Raw genomic sequence first — 17,354 nt, forward strand, 5'->3', positions numbered from 1 at the left:
GGATAAAAATTCGGTCATAAAAAAAGTGTATAGCCAACGTTCAGATACGTGTATATTTGAGTTAAAATTCACCACGGTTCTTAAGTTACAACAACCAAAAATTTGGCAGGTAGGCATTTTGTACATATATACATACATACAGACAGATATACATACATATATACATACACACATACATATACATATATATCCATAGAGACAATTTATTTATTTTGGAATCTGAAACATTAGGCATTATTTAAAATTCTAAAAATGATAAAAAAATGATTAGAATGTGATATTTGAGTTCTGCCATCATGTAAGAACATATAAATGCACTCCTTACATTAGCAAATGCGGTACTACTTAATGCCTCTTGACATGTCTTAACAACATATAAGTAGTGTCTATTTATTAATGAGAAGCGCATGCTTATAAATTTACATCTCTACTAAAGTCAAAAGAGAAGTTTTCTAATAAACTTTAAAACTTGTCTTTTTTTATTATTTTATGTGATTTTATTTTATGTATAAATAAAACATGAGGCTTCCAATTTCCAACACTAGTACCAAGGAATGGAACCATGAACTTGTGGTTTCAAATCACTCCTCCAATGTTCATCCTATTTTTATATGCAAATAAAATGTATAAAACATTTTACGTGTAATTTCACATTAATTCAAAATTCATGAATTTCACCAAAAAGCTGATAAATGAATATTCGACTAATGTGGAAATAATATGTGAACTTTGTATATAAATAGGGGTGTCAATGGAGGCTGATAACCCACAAACCCAATCTGAAACCGAGCATAAACATAGAGTTTGGATATGAAAAATAAACCCAAAAAGCTAGGGTTAGGTTTGAATTCCGAAATTAAAAAGCAAAGTCTTAGTTTGGGTTTGGGATCCATATCCAAAACCCAACCTACTTATATACACACACATACATACTCACATGAATACATAAAAACATACATACATGTATGCACATATGTGTTTTTATCAAATTTTTTTAATCATAAAGAAAAAAATAAGGTAGACAGAAGTGCAACTGTAACCCATCTTGTTCCACCAAACTCTTATCCATGTTACTTGTTGCAATCTTTTTGCAATATATTTATTGTGATTTAACACTTGCGGCGATTTTGATTGCTAAGATCTTTTTCATTATTCATATCTATTGATTGTATGGATCGAGGTATGCAGTATTGGTACCAACACCCGTATTAGTTGGCCGGTGATACGGTACCATATTGCGTCGTGCCGATCCACAGCATACCTATAAAGGGGGAGCTAGAAAGGGAGGAGGAGAGAGAGAAGGAGATAGAGGAAAAGAAAGAGGGAAGGAGCGAGAGGGAGAGGGAGAGGGAGAGGGAGGGGGAGAGAGGCGGGCGGAGGTACGGAAGCCCTCGATTCCTCTGTTTCGAACAAAACAAGGGTTGAAGCCCCTTTTTTCATTTTCCTGATGTCGAAAGGAAAAAAGAGGGAGGGATGGAGGGAGGAAGTAGGAGAGGAAGGGAGGGAAGAGAGGAGGAGAAAGTAGGAGAGGAACAAAAGGTCAGAAGCCCTCAGTTCCTGTTCTGAACGAAATAGGGGCCAAGGGCCCTTTTTTATTTTCTGTGTTTGAAATGAAGTCAGCAAGTGCTGCAGACTTTACTTGAGTGAAGTTAAATAAAAAAATAAGCGAAGCTGGCAGCACATACTGACTTTATTTTGAACCTAGAAAATAAAAAAAGGGGAACCGAGGGCTTTCAGGCCTCCATCTGCCTCTCTCCCCTCCCCCTCCCTCTTCCTCTCTCTCCCTCCCTTCCTCTCCCTCCAATCCCTCTCTCTCTCTCTCTCTTCCTCTATCTCCTCCCTCTCCCTTGTTTCGCTAGATTTCTCGAACCGAGGGGCTAAACTGTGTCAGTCCGCCTCTGGTACTGCTTGGTACAACCCGAACCAAGTGGTTTAGGACAATACAGCATTCCTTGGTATATATGCTTAGGTAACAAAAGTAATTGAATAGATTCCCCCTCTTAGCTATATTTTTTATATTTTTGTATTTTAGGTTTTGTAGTTCATAAGATAGCATTTTGGGTACATTCAATAATTTAAAAAAAATCAAAGTATAGCAAAATAACTTGTTGATTACCTAATTCTACTCGATACCTGGCCATTGTTGGATTCAGTATTGGGTATGTGTATAGAGTTTCAAATGGGGTTGGGTTTGGATCTAATAAATATATTTCAGATTTGGCTACGGATACAGCCAAACCCAACCCAAAACCTGGCTCGCTGACCCTTGCGTATAGACCAACTATGTTCAAGACCATATTCCTAATGATGAACAAAAATAAAAATCTATTGTTGATTAATTCTGGTATTTTATATCATTGCAAGGGTCTCTAATGAAACTTTAAAGAGTGTACTACGAAAACACCATTATGAAACTAGTGGAAGCAACCATCTGATATGACCAACTTACAACATTCTTTTTTTTTCATTTATTATTCATCAAGAGTAGGATATTAGAAAAGATACAGTGAGGCTGCAAGTTTATAACTTGTAATGTTCATAATCTTAAGACAAGATAGGAATCGGTTAACTACTTGACTACTTAACTCCATATCAGTTTTAATTAAACAAAGGCCACTGAATCATGCATCATAGTCTTTGTATGCAGGAAGCTTCTTGATTCATAGGACAGACTCTGGAGCAATTCTGGCAAGTGGCAGTGGCATAAAGAACACAGAGAAGGAAAAGAATGCACAAATCATCCACATTTGTTCCAAATGGTCAAAGGTTCATTATATAACATTTCAATTTACTGTTTAAACATATATTATAGTCAATCTTTTACTATTCAAAGCACATGATGGAAAGATGTTAATTGCACATGCAGTTTTTAGTTTTTGTAGCAGTGTGTTATTTTCTTTTTACTCATAAATATTCTTCCATTTCTCTTTCTGGAACTTAAATAGTGAGTTCATTATCTTTTTTCACTATGTGACCCGATACGTTTCTTTTTTTTAATATATGTTTCTTCTTCATAACTGGATCTGCAATTTGATTTGAACAGCCATCATACCTGTCCAAACTGTGGTGCCGTGTCATACCGATCACATCAATTTTAGTATAACCTCTCAGCTTTGAAGAACCTAGGATGATGGAAAGCTCAACAATCTATCAAGCTGCAACAAGCTATAAACAGACATTTACGTTGCTCAAGCAAAAACTCTCCAAGTTTGAATACAAGACAGATCAAATAAAGACTAATTCAGCAAACCACATCAAGTGGAAGTCATATGATATCCTTCTCATTTATGACATTTTTGAGATAAAGAAACATATAGGACAACAAAGGAACCTCATAGGTCAAATATATATAATGATTGACCTACAAACAAAATAGTCGACACAAAAAGGTTAGATTATTACTTGTCAGAAAAAGTAATAGGCAATAATCTAGAGATTGAGATTTTGCATATGGATACTCAGCTTGAGCCTAAGGGTTCCAGGTTTAGAATTTGTCGAGACTCGAGAATGATATGAACACCAGCTAGACCATACCTATTCCCTTGCATAAGAGGAGCTAAAATTAGATATTTCACACTTCTTTAAAACAATGAATGCCAAGTGGCCATGAATTGATATCTAAACATGACATTTTCTCATCCTGGTAGAAATCAACAGAGGGAAGAAAAGTTGAAACAGCATTTGCAATGTGGAAACAAGATGTACATCAAAAATCCAATTACCAATGAGAAGAAATCCAGTGGCAATGTGGGTACAGCTGAAAGAGCTCTTCAAGAGACAGACCCTTAAAAAACAATCATGAAACAATTTCCTAAATATTTCATTTGGTTGCAAAAAGAACTGTTACCATCCGTACAGGAAAAGGAAATTTCAAGCATTCGAAGTAAGAGTTTTGAGAAGTCGGCCCTGCAGCACCGGCCGATCCCCTATCTGCATCACGCACAAGAGGCCAGCATTCTACCATTGTTTTCTGATTCTTTTCTGAGTTATGAAGTTCAGGAACGATCTTGTATCCAAAGAAATACTTGATCTTTGTGTTCTAATTTGAAATTTAATCGTGATAACTAGTGGGAAAGTTCTCTTCTTTATTGTTTCGAACTTGTTCTGCCTCCATACTTTGCTGTAATTATTGAAAAATCCTTGTTTATATACTGTTTAGTGGAGTAACTTCTATCATAAGTAGAATCGGTTTATTTTCTGTTATCAGTCTGCTTCAAGAAGTGATGACATCTCAATCAAAGTTAAGACACCAGAATACTCCTACCACTTCAAAGAATATAGATACCATGGTCGGCAGAACCATCCTGAACTGGGCGGTTCGAGGCGTACCGAGCCGTACTGGTAGCGGACTGGGATAATTCCAGCAATAAAAATGAAATCAGACGATAGAGGGAAAGAAGTTAAAGGAAAGAGAGGAAAAAAAAAAAGAGAGTGAGCGAAAGGAGGAAGAGGGAGAGGAAGGAAGAGAGAGGGAGAAGGAGGCCAGCCGGCGAGCGTGCGGCGCCGACGGAGGCCGGCGAGCCGTGCGGAGGAGGCGAAGGAGGGCTTCACGGCCGGATCCCCTGTTTCATTCTGTCTCCTCCGCAAGGATCGTCGTTCCCCGCAGGCCTCCGCCACCCTTCTCTCTCCCTCCCTCTCTCCCCTTTCTCTCTCTCTTTTCCTCTCCTGTTCGCCCTCTCCCCCGCCTCCTCTACTGTGCCAACGTAAAATGATATAGAGGCATACCGACCCATGCCGCCGGACAACCGGTGCGGGCCCCGGTTCCGACACAGCAGACCTTGATAGAGACCACATTACTTAACCACAAATTTTGCAATTCTAATTGCAAATTAGTTGCAAACAAGCATTTCAATTCTTACCACAATAGTAAGTGGTTAGCACACGGGCATCGGGTGCATAAGCTCGTATCTCACTGGACATGCTGCGAATCAAATCATACTGCTCCAAATTCAAAGGCTGAAAAGTTAAGAATATGTGTTACCCATCAGAAAGAACAGCATGACAGGTTAAAACAAGCAGAAAACATATGTGGAAAAGGAATATCAAGATAATGATCAGCATGCCTATAACTATCAGCTTTGCTGAAAAGAAAAACTAAATAAAATAAAATGACACGCATTCTTCTAGGATGGGATTTAAAATGAACTTCATCAAGGCAATCTTCTAAAGCATACTCATACCTCATCCCACAAGTAGAAGTAAGCTTTTCGCCAATGGCTCTTCGACTTCAATATCTCCACCTCTTTGCGCAAAGAATCTTTTGTTGTGTCGCTACTGTTGCAAGCGAACAGACCAATGGTAGCTTATCAAACTAACCAATGCACATGATGAATTATTATTACATGTGAATTAACTGAAGCCATACCATGTAAGAATGGGAGCATAAGGAACAGCATATGCTGCTAATCTTGAATCTGAATAATATTCTTCAGATCTTGGATGATCAGCTGTGAAGAAAGAGAAATAAAGGAAAAAGAAGATTAGATGCTAGTACTGTTACACTTTGCAAGGAAAAAAAACATGGTGTATTTCTTTTTTTTAAAAAAAGAAAAAAAGCAATCAAACTTAACCGTAAAGCCAGGTTTCTATTGACATAGCCAATTTACCTGGCCAGGGGCAAGTATAAGTTAACACTCGCATGCTATCACCCCATCTGCAAAAATACGGACTGATTCTATACTGAAGAAGCCAATTGAAGTGCCGATCCAATGCACTATACCAGTCTTCACTCCCATGTTCCAGACCAAAGCGATCCTCAATCACGGTTTCAGATATCTACTTTATAGTCAAAAATTGGACCAACATTGTCTATTTTTTAAGTTATTAAAAGAAAATAAAAAATCATGTAAATTGTCAGCTATAGGCGTCACTATCTCTGTATTCTGTAAATATTTTACAAAAATCAGATATTTTACTAGCCCAAAAATGCTAGTTAGTAAGAATTTGGAGAACATTAAACAAAAAAAAGTATTTCATAATGAACAAAAATAGTTAAAGTCCAGTTAAGGTATGGATTGCCATTTCAGAAGTCTATAAGAAGTGGTGCTTGAGACATGAAAGTAGGTGAGAAGAGCCTACAGATGCTGTGCATCATATATGCACCCTTTTTCTATTTGAGGTCCATTAAGAAGATATGGCAAGATATCCAGATTCAAAGAGGGTCTAGTACACAGTACATTCATGCACGTCTCGCCTACATACAAGAATTCTGTTTCAAATTAAGTGATAATGGATTCAGGTTTACTTAATTAAATTGATAAGAACCCTCTGAATTTCAAGGATCCAGCAAATGAAATGGTCTTCAAGGCTAAAAATCAAGATTTTGGGCCTGTTTGGGAATCCCATGGAGATGGGGCCCTGCGACCGCTTCGCTTTCTCCCTCTCCCTCTCCAGCTCCATCCCTTCCCGCGTGCCCCCCCGGCTCTCATCCTGCCGGATCCCACAGAATCTTCCAAAACAGGTACTTAAATGTTTTAAAATAGACAAGAGAAGGCAACAAATCCTAACCAATTCACCTCATTCATACCTCAAAATAAAGAAATGATAACAGCATACATACTTTGCATCTGACAACCATCATCAATGCCAGAAGTGGAATCCAGATCATAAGCAGATACGCAATATGTTGAAACAATTTCTTATGAAGCTGATATATTTAGTCTTATGAGCACAGGAAAGAGAAAAATTGGAAGGATACACCAAATACAGCAGGAAGTGAGGGTGTTGATGGAAGAGTGAAATCCCAGACTGTGACACTAAGTTTCAAACGGATTGATAAGCTTGTCAAATTATCTTCATCCATCATGTCACTTGAGCCATTTTCCTCATAATACTCTTGGAATGTTGGTGATAGGAGAATTCTCCTCAAAGTAGAAGTAGCAGATCTTGCTCTTTCCACCTACATGTGATAAACTTGTTATGAAGATGTATGATACTACTAAGTAGAAGATTACATTATTAAGTCCAGATAGTTACCACTTCCTCGAAAGGTTTTTCATTCATTGCTTCAATTATGTCAAGGCAGTTTTTAAGTTCTCTGTATAATTGATACTTCTCAGCTTTAGCTACAGAATTTGACGAAGATCTGCAATGAAAAAGATATCCAACTTAATCAGTTACTGGTACAATGATAAGCAGCATAATCAAGATTATTGCACATGATTGAAAAAGAAAGTCATTGGAAAGGCATACAAAAATTGCAATTGTCATTTAATAGGAAGATATCTAAGTGAGGAGGATAGATAGCTACTCACTCTGCATCTGCCCTCACAGCAGTAATGAAAATTTGCCCTTCATATTGACCAGGTGGTTGTCCAGCAGGGACATCAACTGAGAGCCAGATAGATGTTGTTTCTCTGCAGCAACAAAAGTGGAAGCATTACTAATGGAGAAAGAGAAACAATTTGAAATAATATATCACCTGCGCATCAATACTTCTAAGGAAACCAATTTATTTATGTGAAACAGTACCCAGGAAGTAGGTTTATCTGACTGACTGGTAGATCAAGAGGTACAAGAGCATCAGGCACACCTAGGATCGGTAGCACACGCCGCAGAGTCATGGATTGCCCAATCACCAATCTGCCACAGAATTATAAGCAATGTTCTATATGTAGAGTATAAAAAAACAACAAAAACATAAACCAGATTTTCAGTAGTATTTAGAAACTACCTACCTACCACAGAATTATAAGCAATGTTCTATATGTGGAGTTTAGAAAAAAACAAAGAAACAAAAACAAAAACATAATACCAGAATTTCAGAAGTACTTAGAAAGGAAGACAGAAGAAGTGTTTACCTATCACCACAAGAGGTGCAGAGATCAGTACACTGAATTTGCACAGTTCCAGCAATGCCTGAACTGCCCCAAGAAACTTTTTGGCGTAAAGCAATTTGAGCACTTTCCCTTTCATTCCTTGCCGCCAAAAGAGAAATCTTTCATGCAAATCACATTTATAGAAAGAATGACATGATGGACAAGTCAAAAGAAACAGAATCAATAATGCTGAATGAGCTGTCAGCACAAATAAATGAGGGGAAAATGCAGCAAGTTCAATAGTATAAATAACATTAAAGTAGTTAAAATATCATCTGCTTAAAAATTTTTCCTTACTTCTTTATGGATGAAGAGCTCTTAACTTCCCAGACAACCAATACAAGTATAAACAAAGCAAGCACTAGCTTGGAAATGAATTTGTTAAAAAAATTCAGAAATTTAATGCTCTCACTTTCTCAATGTATATCCCTTCAGAGGAGTACTAGGATCGACGATAAACTGACCATTGATATGGCAGTTGATCATATGGAATCACAAGGAGGGGCCCAACAGGTTTTCCAAGTTGAAATGCCTTAACAGTTACAAAATGTTGCCAAGCCCTGACCTGAATAACTATTTCTTAGCAATGCATGCAAAAGATATTAAGCCCATACGGAGTTCCATAATATATTCATTATTCATGCAACTGGTAGTTCTATGCCCTTCGAAAAGAAAAACAACAATACTTGATCAAGCCAATTTTGTGTGATAAAACTCCAAATTGATGATCACTTCCTAAACTAGTTCCCGATTCTATGTGGTATTAAATATTAATGCTAGTAACCAGTGTCCGCCGAGCCGACCGAACCGGTGTACCGGTGAGCTCTAGTACCGTTTCGGTACCGCTTGGAACCGGTGCCGAACACGAAAAAAAAAGCGATGCACGCGCGGACGCGTTTTAGCCACAGAGTGGCATTAAATGCCCCACGCGGCCCCGCGTGGGCTCGTTGCCTTGCACGAGTCCACACATGCGGGAGCGGGGAAACCGTGCGAGCACGGGAACCGCACGAGATCAGGCTTCCTGCGCGTGAAATCATGCACGAGACGAGCGAATCCCCGCTCGCGAGCGCGCTACCCCGCGCGCAGGGAAAGATTTTTTTTTCCTTTTTTTTTCCTCCCCTTCTTTTTCCTCCTCGAACCCTCTCCTCCTCTTCTTTCTTCCCCCTCTCCTCCTCTCTTCTCCTCTCTTTCCCCCCTTCTTCCGCGAGCAAAGAAGGAACCGTTGGGAGGGCCGCGCGAGCGTCAGGGTGCTCGGGAGGGGGTCGGTCCGAGGTACGTCGAACCGTCTTCTTCTTCTCCTCTTTCTCTTCTTTCTTCCCCCCTTCTCCCGCGAGCAAGGAAGGAACCGTTGGGAGGGCCGCGCGCCCGTCGGGGTGCTCGGGAGGGGCTCGGTCCGAGGTACGTCGAACCATCTTCTTCTTCTTTCTTCCTCTTCTTTCTTCCTCTTTCTTTCTCTTCTCCTCTTTCTCTTCTTTCTTCTTCCCCGCTCGGTTCCGGCCTTGAACCGTTCCGAACCGGCCGGTATGGGCCGGTTCAGCAGACTTTGCTAGTAATATTGCTAAAACCAAGGGATACTACAAACTAAGATTCGTCGTCTCGGTACCGGACCTCGTACCGGTGCCACACTAGTACTGTGTCGATATGGTACAGTACAGAGTCTTTTCGGCATACCAAATTTCATATACCTCCTGTATCGTATACCAGTAGCGAACCGGTACACTACAGTAGGCTTTGTACTGCCCAATTTGGGACGGTACGGCGAACCATGCTACATATTATCCTATTAAGGAGTGTAGCCATCCATTTTCTCCACCTTGGAGATAGTGGCCTTCATACCACCATCGATGCTCATGAGTAAATTCAGACGTACAGTCTTCGTTGACAACAAGGGGTATAAAAGTTTCAGGTATATATTTATCAAAAAAGAGGAGCAAGAAGAAGAATTTAGTAATTGACTCATTCTGCACCATGACATATAATATATTACCACATGGAAAGAAAGCTAGCACAATACAATGGGTGTGTCATGCACTGATATATACAATATTAACCAATATACTGCAATCCATCAAAACAGTACACTATGAAAAGGATTGATGGGTAATGAAAGGTAAATTGTGCCCCCAGCTTGCTTTATATTATTTGTTCATTAGTTGTCTTTTATGACCATATAACCCTCCACCCCCAAAAATAATAATATAGCTCAGAAAACCTTTTTTTACTTTAGAAATTGAGAAATATTTTCTTTGAAATAACTATACAATGAATAAATTTCAGTGTTCAAAAAATTCCCTTTTTTCGCATTGTACACAATTAAAAGTAACCTAGGTGGGGGAGAAATGCTTTCCTATTTTCTTAGCATGTCAATTTTTATGTCAATGCATGTCAAATGTCGATGCGACAAGGTACACATTGCATGGGCACATAAAAGACATAGGCATAATCAACACGCATCTCCTTTTAAGCTATCTTAGGCCCGTATACATAACTAGTGTAGTAATTCTTTTAAATTTATATAAGTATGCCGATGGCCTAAAAGAATGTAATGGGAATCTACTAAGAGAGATATTTCTCCCTTTTACCAAATACAACTATCAGAAATCTTCAAAAAAATAAACAAATAAAAGGTTTAGACCACTAAGATCTTTTCATCAATATTAATTTTAATCTAAACAATGAACCTAAACCATTAAAGCTTTTGTTCTTACCTAGAAAGCACATGCAAACAGGGCTATGCTTAACTTGTCATGGGCTCCTTAACTTCCCAAAACCACAAGACTGCAGTGCAACAACTGCAACTCTTGCCTAAGAGATAAGGAGCTCTTTCAAAGAGGTGTATACCATCTCTGCACTAGCACAAGTTGTTTTGAACCAAACTCCTACATAAAGAGGTTTTACACTATAGCAACCAATCTTTTTAAAACCGGACCAGACTGGCCAATTCGACAGGTTTAACCACGAATTGATCGCTTTTCCGGTCCAGTTCATAGAATATTTTAAAAATGGTCAAACTCGATCAACTTGGGAGTACCGGATGATCCAGTTAGACCAGATCATCCAGTCCAATTTGACCCTTTTTTTACATCGACTTGTATGCCACCCCGATGAGCAACGAAACCCTAGGATCCGCCCTCCCCTCCCTCCTACCCCGTCCCTCCCACAAACCTCCAAAATTTCCCTCGCCAAAACCCTCGAATTGGAGATCCAGTGCCCACAATCCCTCCACCAATGCCCTACCATGGAGATCTTCAGCCTCAACCTCAGCCTCAGGATCCTCTCCCTTTTTTAGATCCACAAAAGCAAGCAAGCGAGTGAGAGAGAGCAAAGAGAGAGGAGTAAAGGTTTGACCTTTTTTATGAACTCAAAATTCTCTCTTTTTCCTCTCTCCCTCTCCCTCCTTGTCCTCCTCTCTAGCTGTGGCTTGCCTGACCCCTCTCTCACTTCACGGCCCCTTGGGAGGAGCCGGCATCATCCCCAAGGATGTCAAGGTGGTTCAGCCTCGCGAAGGTGATCTCGCTCACAGGCATCGCCACCGTCTCGCTCCGGTCGATAAGGACTCAACGCTCCCACTCATGGATGCCGATTGCCTGCCGGAGAACGTAGGCATGACCCACAACGAGCACCCCCCACCCCCAGAGGGGCTTGGGGAGGCTCATGGTTGTCTTGTTTCTGTCCTCATTTTGGCGGTTGCTAGCGGCCATTTCAGGTAGCAATCAGGCTTTTTTCTGACTTTTCCTACTTTTAGAATTTTTTGAAAAATATAAATATAATTATAATGCCTTGCTGATGTCTCCAGTCAGACTGATTGATGTGGGAATCAAACAACTTGCCAGTTTGCTGCCCAGTCCAATTTTAAAAGCACTGATAGCAACTCGAACATCTATTTCCTCCATGCTACTATTGCTTCTTGTTCTCATATCAAGACTTGCACATTAATCTAAATTACCAAAGCACACACCAATTTGACCCCTTCAAAACTTTAGATTAATGTTGAAACCAAGGCATCCTACAAGATTGCATAAAATTAAAGACAAAACATGATAACAAAAATACTAGAACATAAATTGGAAGTGATGAGAGGAATATCAAGAAATTAGACTTCTTTAATACAAAATTTGTCAATATTGAAGCGGAAAAACTTTATATAAAATAAATATATAATTACATTGAAAAAAGAAAAAAACTGATGAATGACATGAATAGTTTATTTTAAAGATAAATATGACCAAGCATTTAAAAGTATAAGATCTACCCTTACACAGTATTGGAGTTCTCGGTGGCTATAAACCTCAGCCCAAGGTTTTAAGTCCTGGCAGGACGGGGAGCGCCCTAGCCATCCCATCCCATTCTTATGGGAAAACGGGACCAGGATGGGGTTGACACTCTAAAAGCCATCCATGCGGAGAAAGAAGGAAAGATAAAAAAAAGGAAGAAGCATTTCCAGCTTAAATTTCTATATATGCATATTTCGAGAAAGGGCCACATTTATGAACAATTGAACATTATGCATGAAAGAAGTATTCTTCGTTTATACATTGCTCAAGTGGTGAATGACAAATTGAAAGTATGCCAACCTTAATCTCTTACCCTTTACTTATTTCATGAAGGTATTAACCATTTACATTCAAGAGGGCGTCCTTTGTGTGGTATTTATGTCAAATTGTGTCCTTGGTGCAATTTATGTAAAAATCTAGTCTTCACTGATAAATTGAAGAAGAGATAAAAGTTAAATCAAAATCACAGCAGAAAGTAAAGGTTCATAATTTAGTTGGAAGAAAACAGCGAACATGGAATGCAACTGTATGGAGAGTTTGTGTAATGTAGAGGGCATCGAATCAAGGGACATGTAGTTCGCTTGCTACATCTTCGCAGCCTAGTTTTGTTATGAGGGGCAAAAAGGGGTGATGGCAAGTATGTCTCAAACATAATGGAGAATCAGGTTGGATGAAGTAGAGATCTGCACTTATAATGTTGCAGTAACATAGGCAACTACATGATTATAATAGATTGTAGGTGGTTATCATTATAAAGCTGGTTTTATATATTATTGATCATAACATTCAGTAATAAAGTGGGAAATGATCATGATATCAGTGTGGTGGGAGTGAATTGTAGAAGAATGATGCATAAGTCTGGAAATGCGTATGATAAGAAACAAATGTGCAGTACTATAGAAGGACAGCTGTGGAAGAAGCACTGGAGATGATTTGGTCATAAGTCTGCATAGGTCAAAGGTAATAGCAGCAAGGAAGAGATCTTTAAGCCAAGGGTTGAACAGAAGAATTAAAAATGGAAAAAATGTAAGTGGCAAAAAGGTATATAAACATGTTCTCTTTTTTTGAGAAAATATAAACATGTTCAATTTTGAGGGTTTCAATGTTAAATAAGAACCAGAGACAAGGTAGAAAACATGCAGCCAACATTACATAACTAGAGAAAGCTTGTTGTGTTGTGTTGATTCAAATATATAAATATCTAGAGCTGTATATCTCCCAATCTGAATGAAAATTGCATGTGAAGGGAAATGCATGAGAGTAGGTAATTACACAAAAAGTGTATATTGAAACTTAACCCCACACCAAAGTGCAACAGCATGAAACCTGGACCACCACTCCTCCACATATACAACCAAATTGTATTCGGATACACATGCAAACTTGCTTTGACATAAACCAGACTCACATTTTACATGTAAATTCAACGAGAGGATGCAAAACAAGAATATCAACAAATAGCAGAACTTACAGGCTCCAAAGGTCTTGGCATTTCTTGTTGCCCAACATTTGCAGTGCTTGGCATGCACCAGACATGCAACAAATCTGCTGATGGGATTTTTGTGGGATCAACTGCTCCTGTGAATGAATTCAAACATTGCACACCACCATCATTCCAACCATAACCGGTTCCACCTCCAGCAACACCTTCAACTGGGGGCACAACAAAATTTTGCAAGTTCCCACCTGAAATGGACAAGTTTTAGGATCATTTAACTTTTATTGAAAAAAAAACAAAGAAAATGGAGTTATACAACTTCCTTGAAGACAAAGTAAAACAAGTTTGCTCTTGACATACAAGGAAAACAAATGCTAATCTTTATCTAAGTGAAAGAGGGGATTCATCATTATCAAAATTGAGAAGAGAACTAAAGATACAAATTATATCTGAAATAGAGATCCTATTTCTTTAAGTGAAAAAAAAATAAGATGTTGAAAATAAGTGTACAGATCTTGAACACTAGACTTAGGCCCCGTTTGGTAGAACTGTTAACAGTATAGCTTTCAAAAGTAGAGCTTTTATAAAAAGTTATTTGTTGTTTAGTAACTACATTTCTAAAGTACTGTAAAACTTTAATATGTGGTTGGCAAACAAACTGAGAAAGTACTTTTGGTATGACAAAATGGCCATAAAGGACATTGCATAGTATTATATAATAAAGAAGAATAAATAATATATGATATAGTAGAATATATATTAATACATAAATATATGATATAGTATAATATTACTATAATGTAATATAATATTATTCTAATATAGTTAATATAATATTGTATACTATAGCATAATAATATAACATAAATTGATATTATATAACATAACATATCAATGTATTATAATATAATATTATATTATATTATATTTATGGTATAATACAATATTTTGATATAAAATATTATAATTATTATCAATATATATTAATATTTTATTAATATAATTATTTTTAGAAACTAATTTTTGGAAAAAAAAATTTAGAGGCACACAATCATACTTGTAAAAGTACGATTTTATGACTCTTTTCTTTCTAATGTTTTTCTTGTTTCTGCAGATTTCTTTCTTCATGCATTATGATATAAAAGGATACTTCCCGTAATTATATGATTTTATCATGAGTATTTTGTTCTAAAAAAATTCATAAATCTAAAATAGCTTCTCGACACATGCTAAAAGTACTTTTTCAAAGAAGCTCCATTTTAGAGCTTCTTCCAAGTAGACGTTTTCAGCTTTCGGGCAAAGCTAAAACAGCTTTCCAATATTTTTACCAAACACTCCTATTTCATCCAAAAGTACTTTTTGAGGGTTAGAAAAAGAGGTGAAAAAAAACATGAAAGAATTATGCAAAATAGCAGTTTAACCAGACAACATGTGTTTTCAATTGAAAAGACATGCTACGCACATGCTTTGAAGTTTAAACATTAATAAACCTGAATTTTATTTTTCTGAGTTTATCATTTCAGAGCCAATTGATCATAAGATAGCCGTGAAGTCTAACTTTAACTAAAAAGCATGTAATAGAATAAACGCCTACAAGAGCACTTTCTTGAATTTATTGTTTTACTCAAGAGTCCCCACTTTAACACAATTTCAAATTTTTGGTGTCCTTTGGCACTATCTTTATTAGTCATTGGTTTCAAATTCTTGTAGTGTGTTATTCTCTCAAAGGGTTGAGACATAGTCTGTTGTGCCGATACCGGGTACCGTACCGTATTCGGTACCGATTGTCCAGCAACACAAGTCGATACGGGCCCGTGCCGTGCCGGGCCAAGCCTGTATCGACACAGTAGAGGAGACAGGAAAGAGGGCAAACAAAAGAGAGAAAGAGAGAGAGAGAAGGGAGAGAGAAGAAGGGAGGGTAGCGGAGACCGACGGAGGGTGGCGGAGGCCGATGGAGGGCCATCAGAGGCCAGTGCCCGGGCAGCAGGCGAAGGCTGCTGCTGTTCTCCTATTTTATTTGAAACAGGGGTCCAACTGCTAAAAATTTTTGCGATTTTTAAGTGAAGTTAGTGGCCCTCATCCGGCCGCAAAAAAATTTTACGATTTTTAAGTGAAGTCAACGGCCCTCCGCCGGCCTTCCTCCCTCCCCCGCTCACTCTCTTTTTCTCTCTTTCCTTCTCCTTCTTCCCCTTCGGTGATGATGTCTCAGCTTCATTGCCGAAACCATCTTGATCCGCCGCCGGTATGGCCCGGGATGCCCCAAACCGGACGATTTGGGATGGTTTCGCCAACCCTAAGTTGAGAAATTTTCCAATTGATATAGGTCTAAAAAAAATGTAGTCAAAGGTAGTACCCAAAAAGGTACTTGGACAGCACCACAACATAAGTAACTGCTGCTTTATTGCATCCGGGGCATGGCAGCCACTCAAACACATAAGCTGGCACCTAGTGATGCATGAGAGCACCTAAGGCCACCTAGTGCTTAGTTAGCCACTTTGATTATAGCCCACCACTTAAAGATAGACTTATACATGTCTTTGAAAGATAGATAGATAGCAAGATAGATACATACAGAGAGAGAGAGAGAGAGAGAGAGATCAATGGTAGCCCTTCCAAAATAAAAATTCAAACCAAAAATCATTTGTTTTGGAGATCACCTACCATATACATATGCATCAAGTGGATACAATATGGATGTTTTAATGGTATCATACAATGCTTTGATTTGATTTATCGTTTAGGAGTATCAAAATCAATTCAATGTTAGTTTGTATGGGTTTTAAGGTGTGTAGATTAAAATCAACAATTTGGATTCTCAAATTACATGGCCTCCAATGTGGTTTAGCTCCCTATATAATATTGCAATTGCTATTGTCCACTTGATACATATGTAAGAGACCTCATATACTAGATTTTTGGTTTCTAGGCAATTTGAAGATTGCAAATCATGGTTTGAAAGGCCAACACTATAATTATGTGGATAGCATGAGGCTAAGCATTACCAATAGTACACAAGGGTTACAAGACATAAGTACAAACAAACATGTGCAGAAATGTATCTGCAGACACACAAATATAGATACATATAAACCACACATATGCATATAAATGCATAGATATTACACACATACATATAACAGTAGTTTAGAAATAAAGTTCTAAAAGTTTGCACCAATCAATGTATGTAAAATTTATTCTTCTTTCACAAACACATCCTTTTAATATCTTCCAAATTATATTTTAAATTGAGCAGCAAGAAATGTACATATACAGTGTGTCATTTCTTTTATAATACTTATCTGGTTTAACACATAACAACCATTCATTGCAGACTCATTTCTCTTTGAGTCAATCTTATGCACATTCCATCCATTAAATACAATATTTCGTCTGAATGTTTCATGGATTAATTGATGTTATAGGCACCTGGTCATGGAATGTTTATATAGTGATCTTGAGTTTTAGAAAAATATTATTTGTTGAAGTTTCAGATTGTATTGTTTGGAAACTTTGAACCTACATATAAGACTGTGGTTGTAATATGCATATAAATTTTATAATGTATTCACTTGCCTAGCTACCAAGAGCCTTTGATCCTAGGATTTTAAAAGGTATCTCAGCTCCACACTTACAGCTGCCTAGATTGCATCACAATCCTAGTATCTGAAGGGAAGGAAAAACTGAGAATAGAGCATCTTGAACTGACATCTAGAAGGCTAATCTTGTAAATCTATTGACCCACTATGATACTCCAAGGTGTTCATCACAAAATGCATAATACAAGATTACATGCATGATGATTGTCAAATTCCTATATGCAAACAA

The 17,354-nt window shown here is 38.0% G+C and overlaps 1 protein-coding gene across 1 annotated transcript in view; it reads right to left on the minus strand.

Annotated features, from left to right (window-relative positions):
• Positions 1 to 17,354, minus strand: part of LOC103713631 — a 32,460-nt gene that overhangs the window by 14,122 nt on the left and 984 nt on the right. The window contains exons 2-11 of the mRNA XM_008800632.4: positions 13,563 to 13,777; positions 7,800 to 7,936; positions 7,471 to 7,581; positions 7,254 to 7,355; positions 6,976 to 7,084; positions 6,698 to 6,898; positions 5,607 to 5,775; positions 5,366 to 5,447; positions 5,181 to 5,274; positions 4,860 to 4,956 (exon numbers count right to left, since the gene is read on the minus strand). Of these exons, the coding sequence (XP_008798854.1) occupies positions 4,860 to 4,956; positions 5,181 to 5,274; positions 5,366 to 5,447; positions 5,607 to 5,775; positions 6,698 to 6,898; positions 6,976 to 7,084; positions 7,254 to 7,355; positions 7,471 to 7,581; positions 7,800 to 7,936; positions 13,563 to 13,777 (1,317 nt within the window). The remainder of the gene's footprint in view (positions 1 to 4,859; positions 4,957 to 5,180; positions 5,275 to 5,365; positions 5,448 to 5,606; positions 5,776 to 6,697; positions 6,899 to 6,975; positions 7,085 to 7,253; positions 7,356 to 7,470; positions 7,582 to 7,799; positions 7,937 to 13,562; positions 13,778 to 17,354) is intronic.

The sequence above is a fragment of the Phoenix dactylifera genome, unplaced genomic scaffold, assembly GCF_009389715.1.
Source record: "Phoenix dactylifera cultivar Barhee BC4 unplaced genomic scaffold, palm_55x_up_171113_PBpolish2nd_filt_p 000445F, whole genome shotgun sequence".
NCBI classification, from domain to species: Eukaryota; Viridiplantae; Streptophyta; class Magnoliopsida; order Arecales; family Arecaceae; genus Phoenix; species Phoenix dactylifera.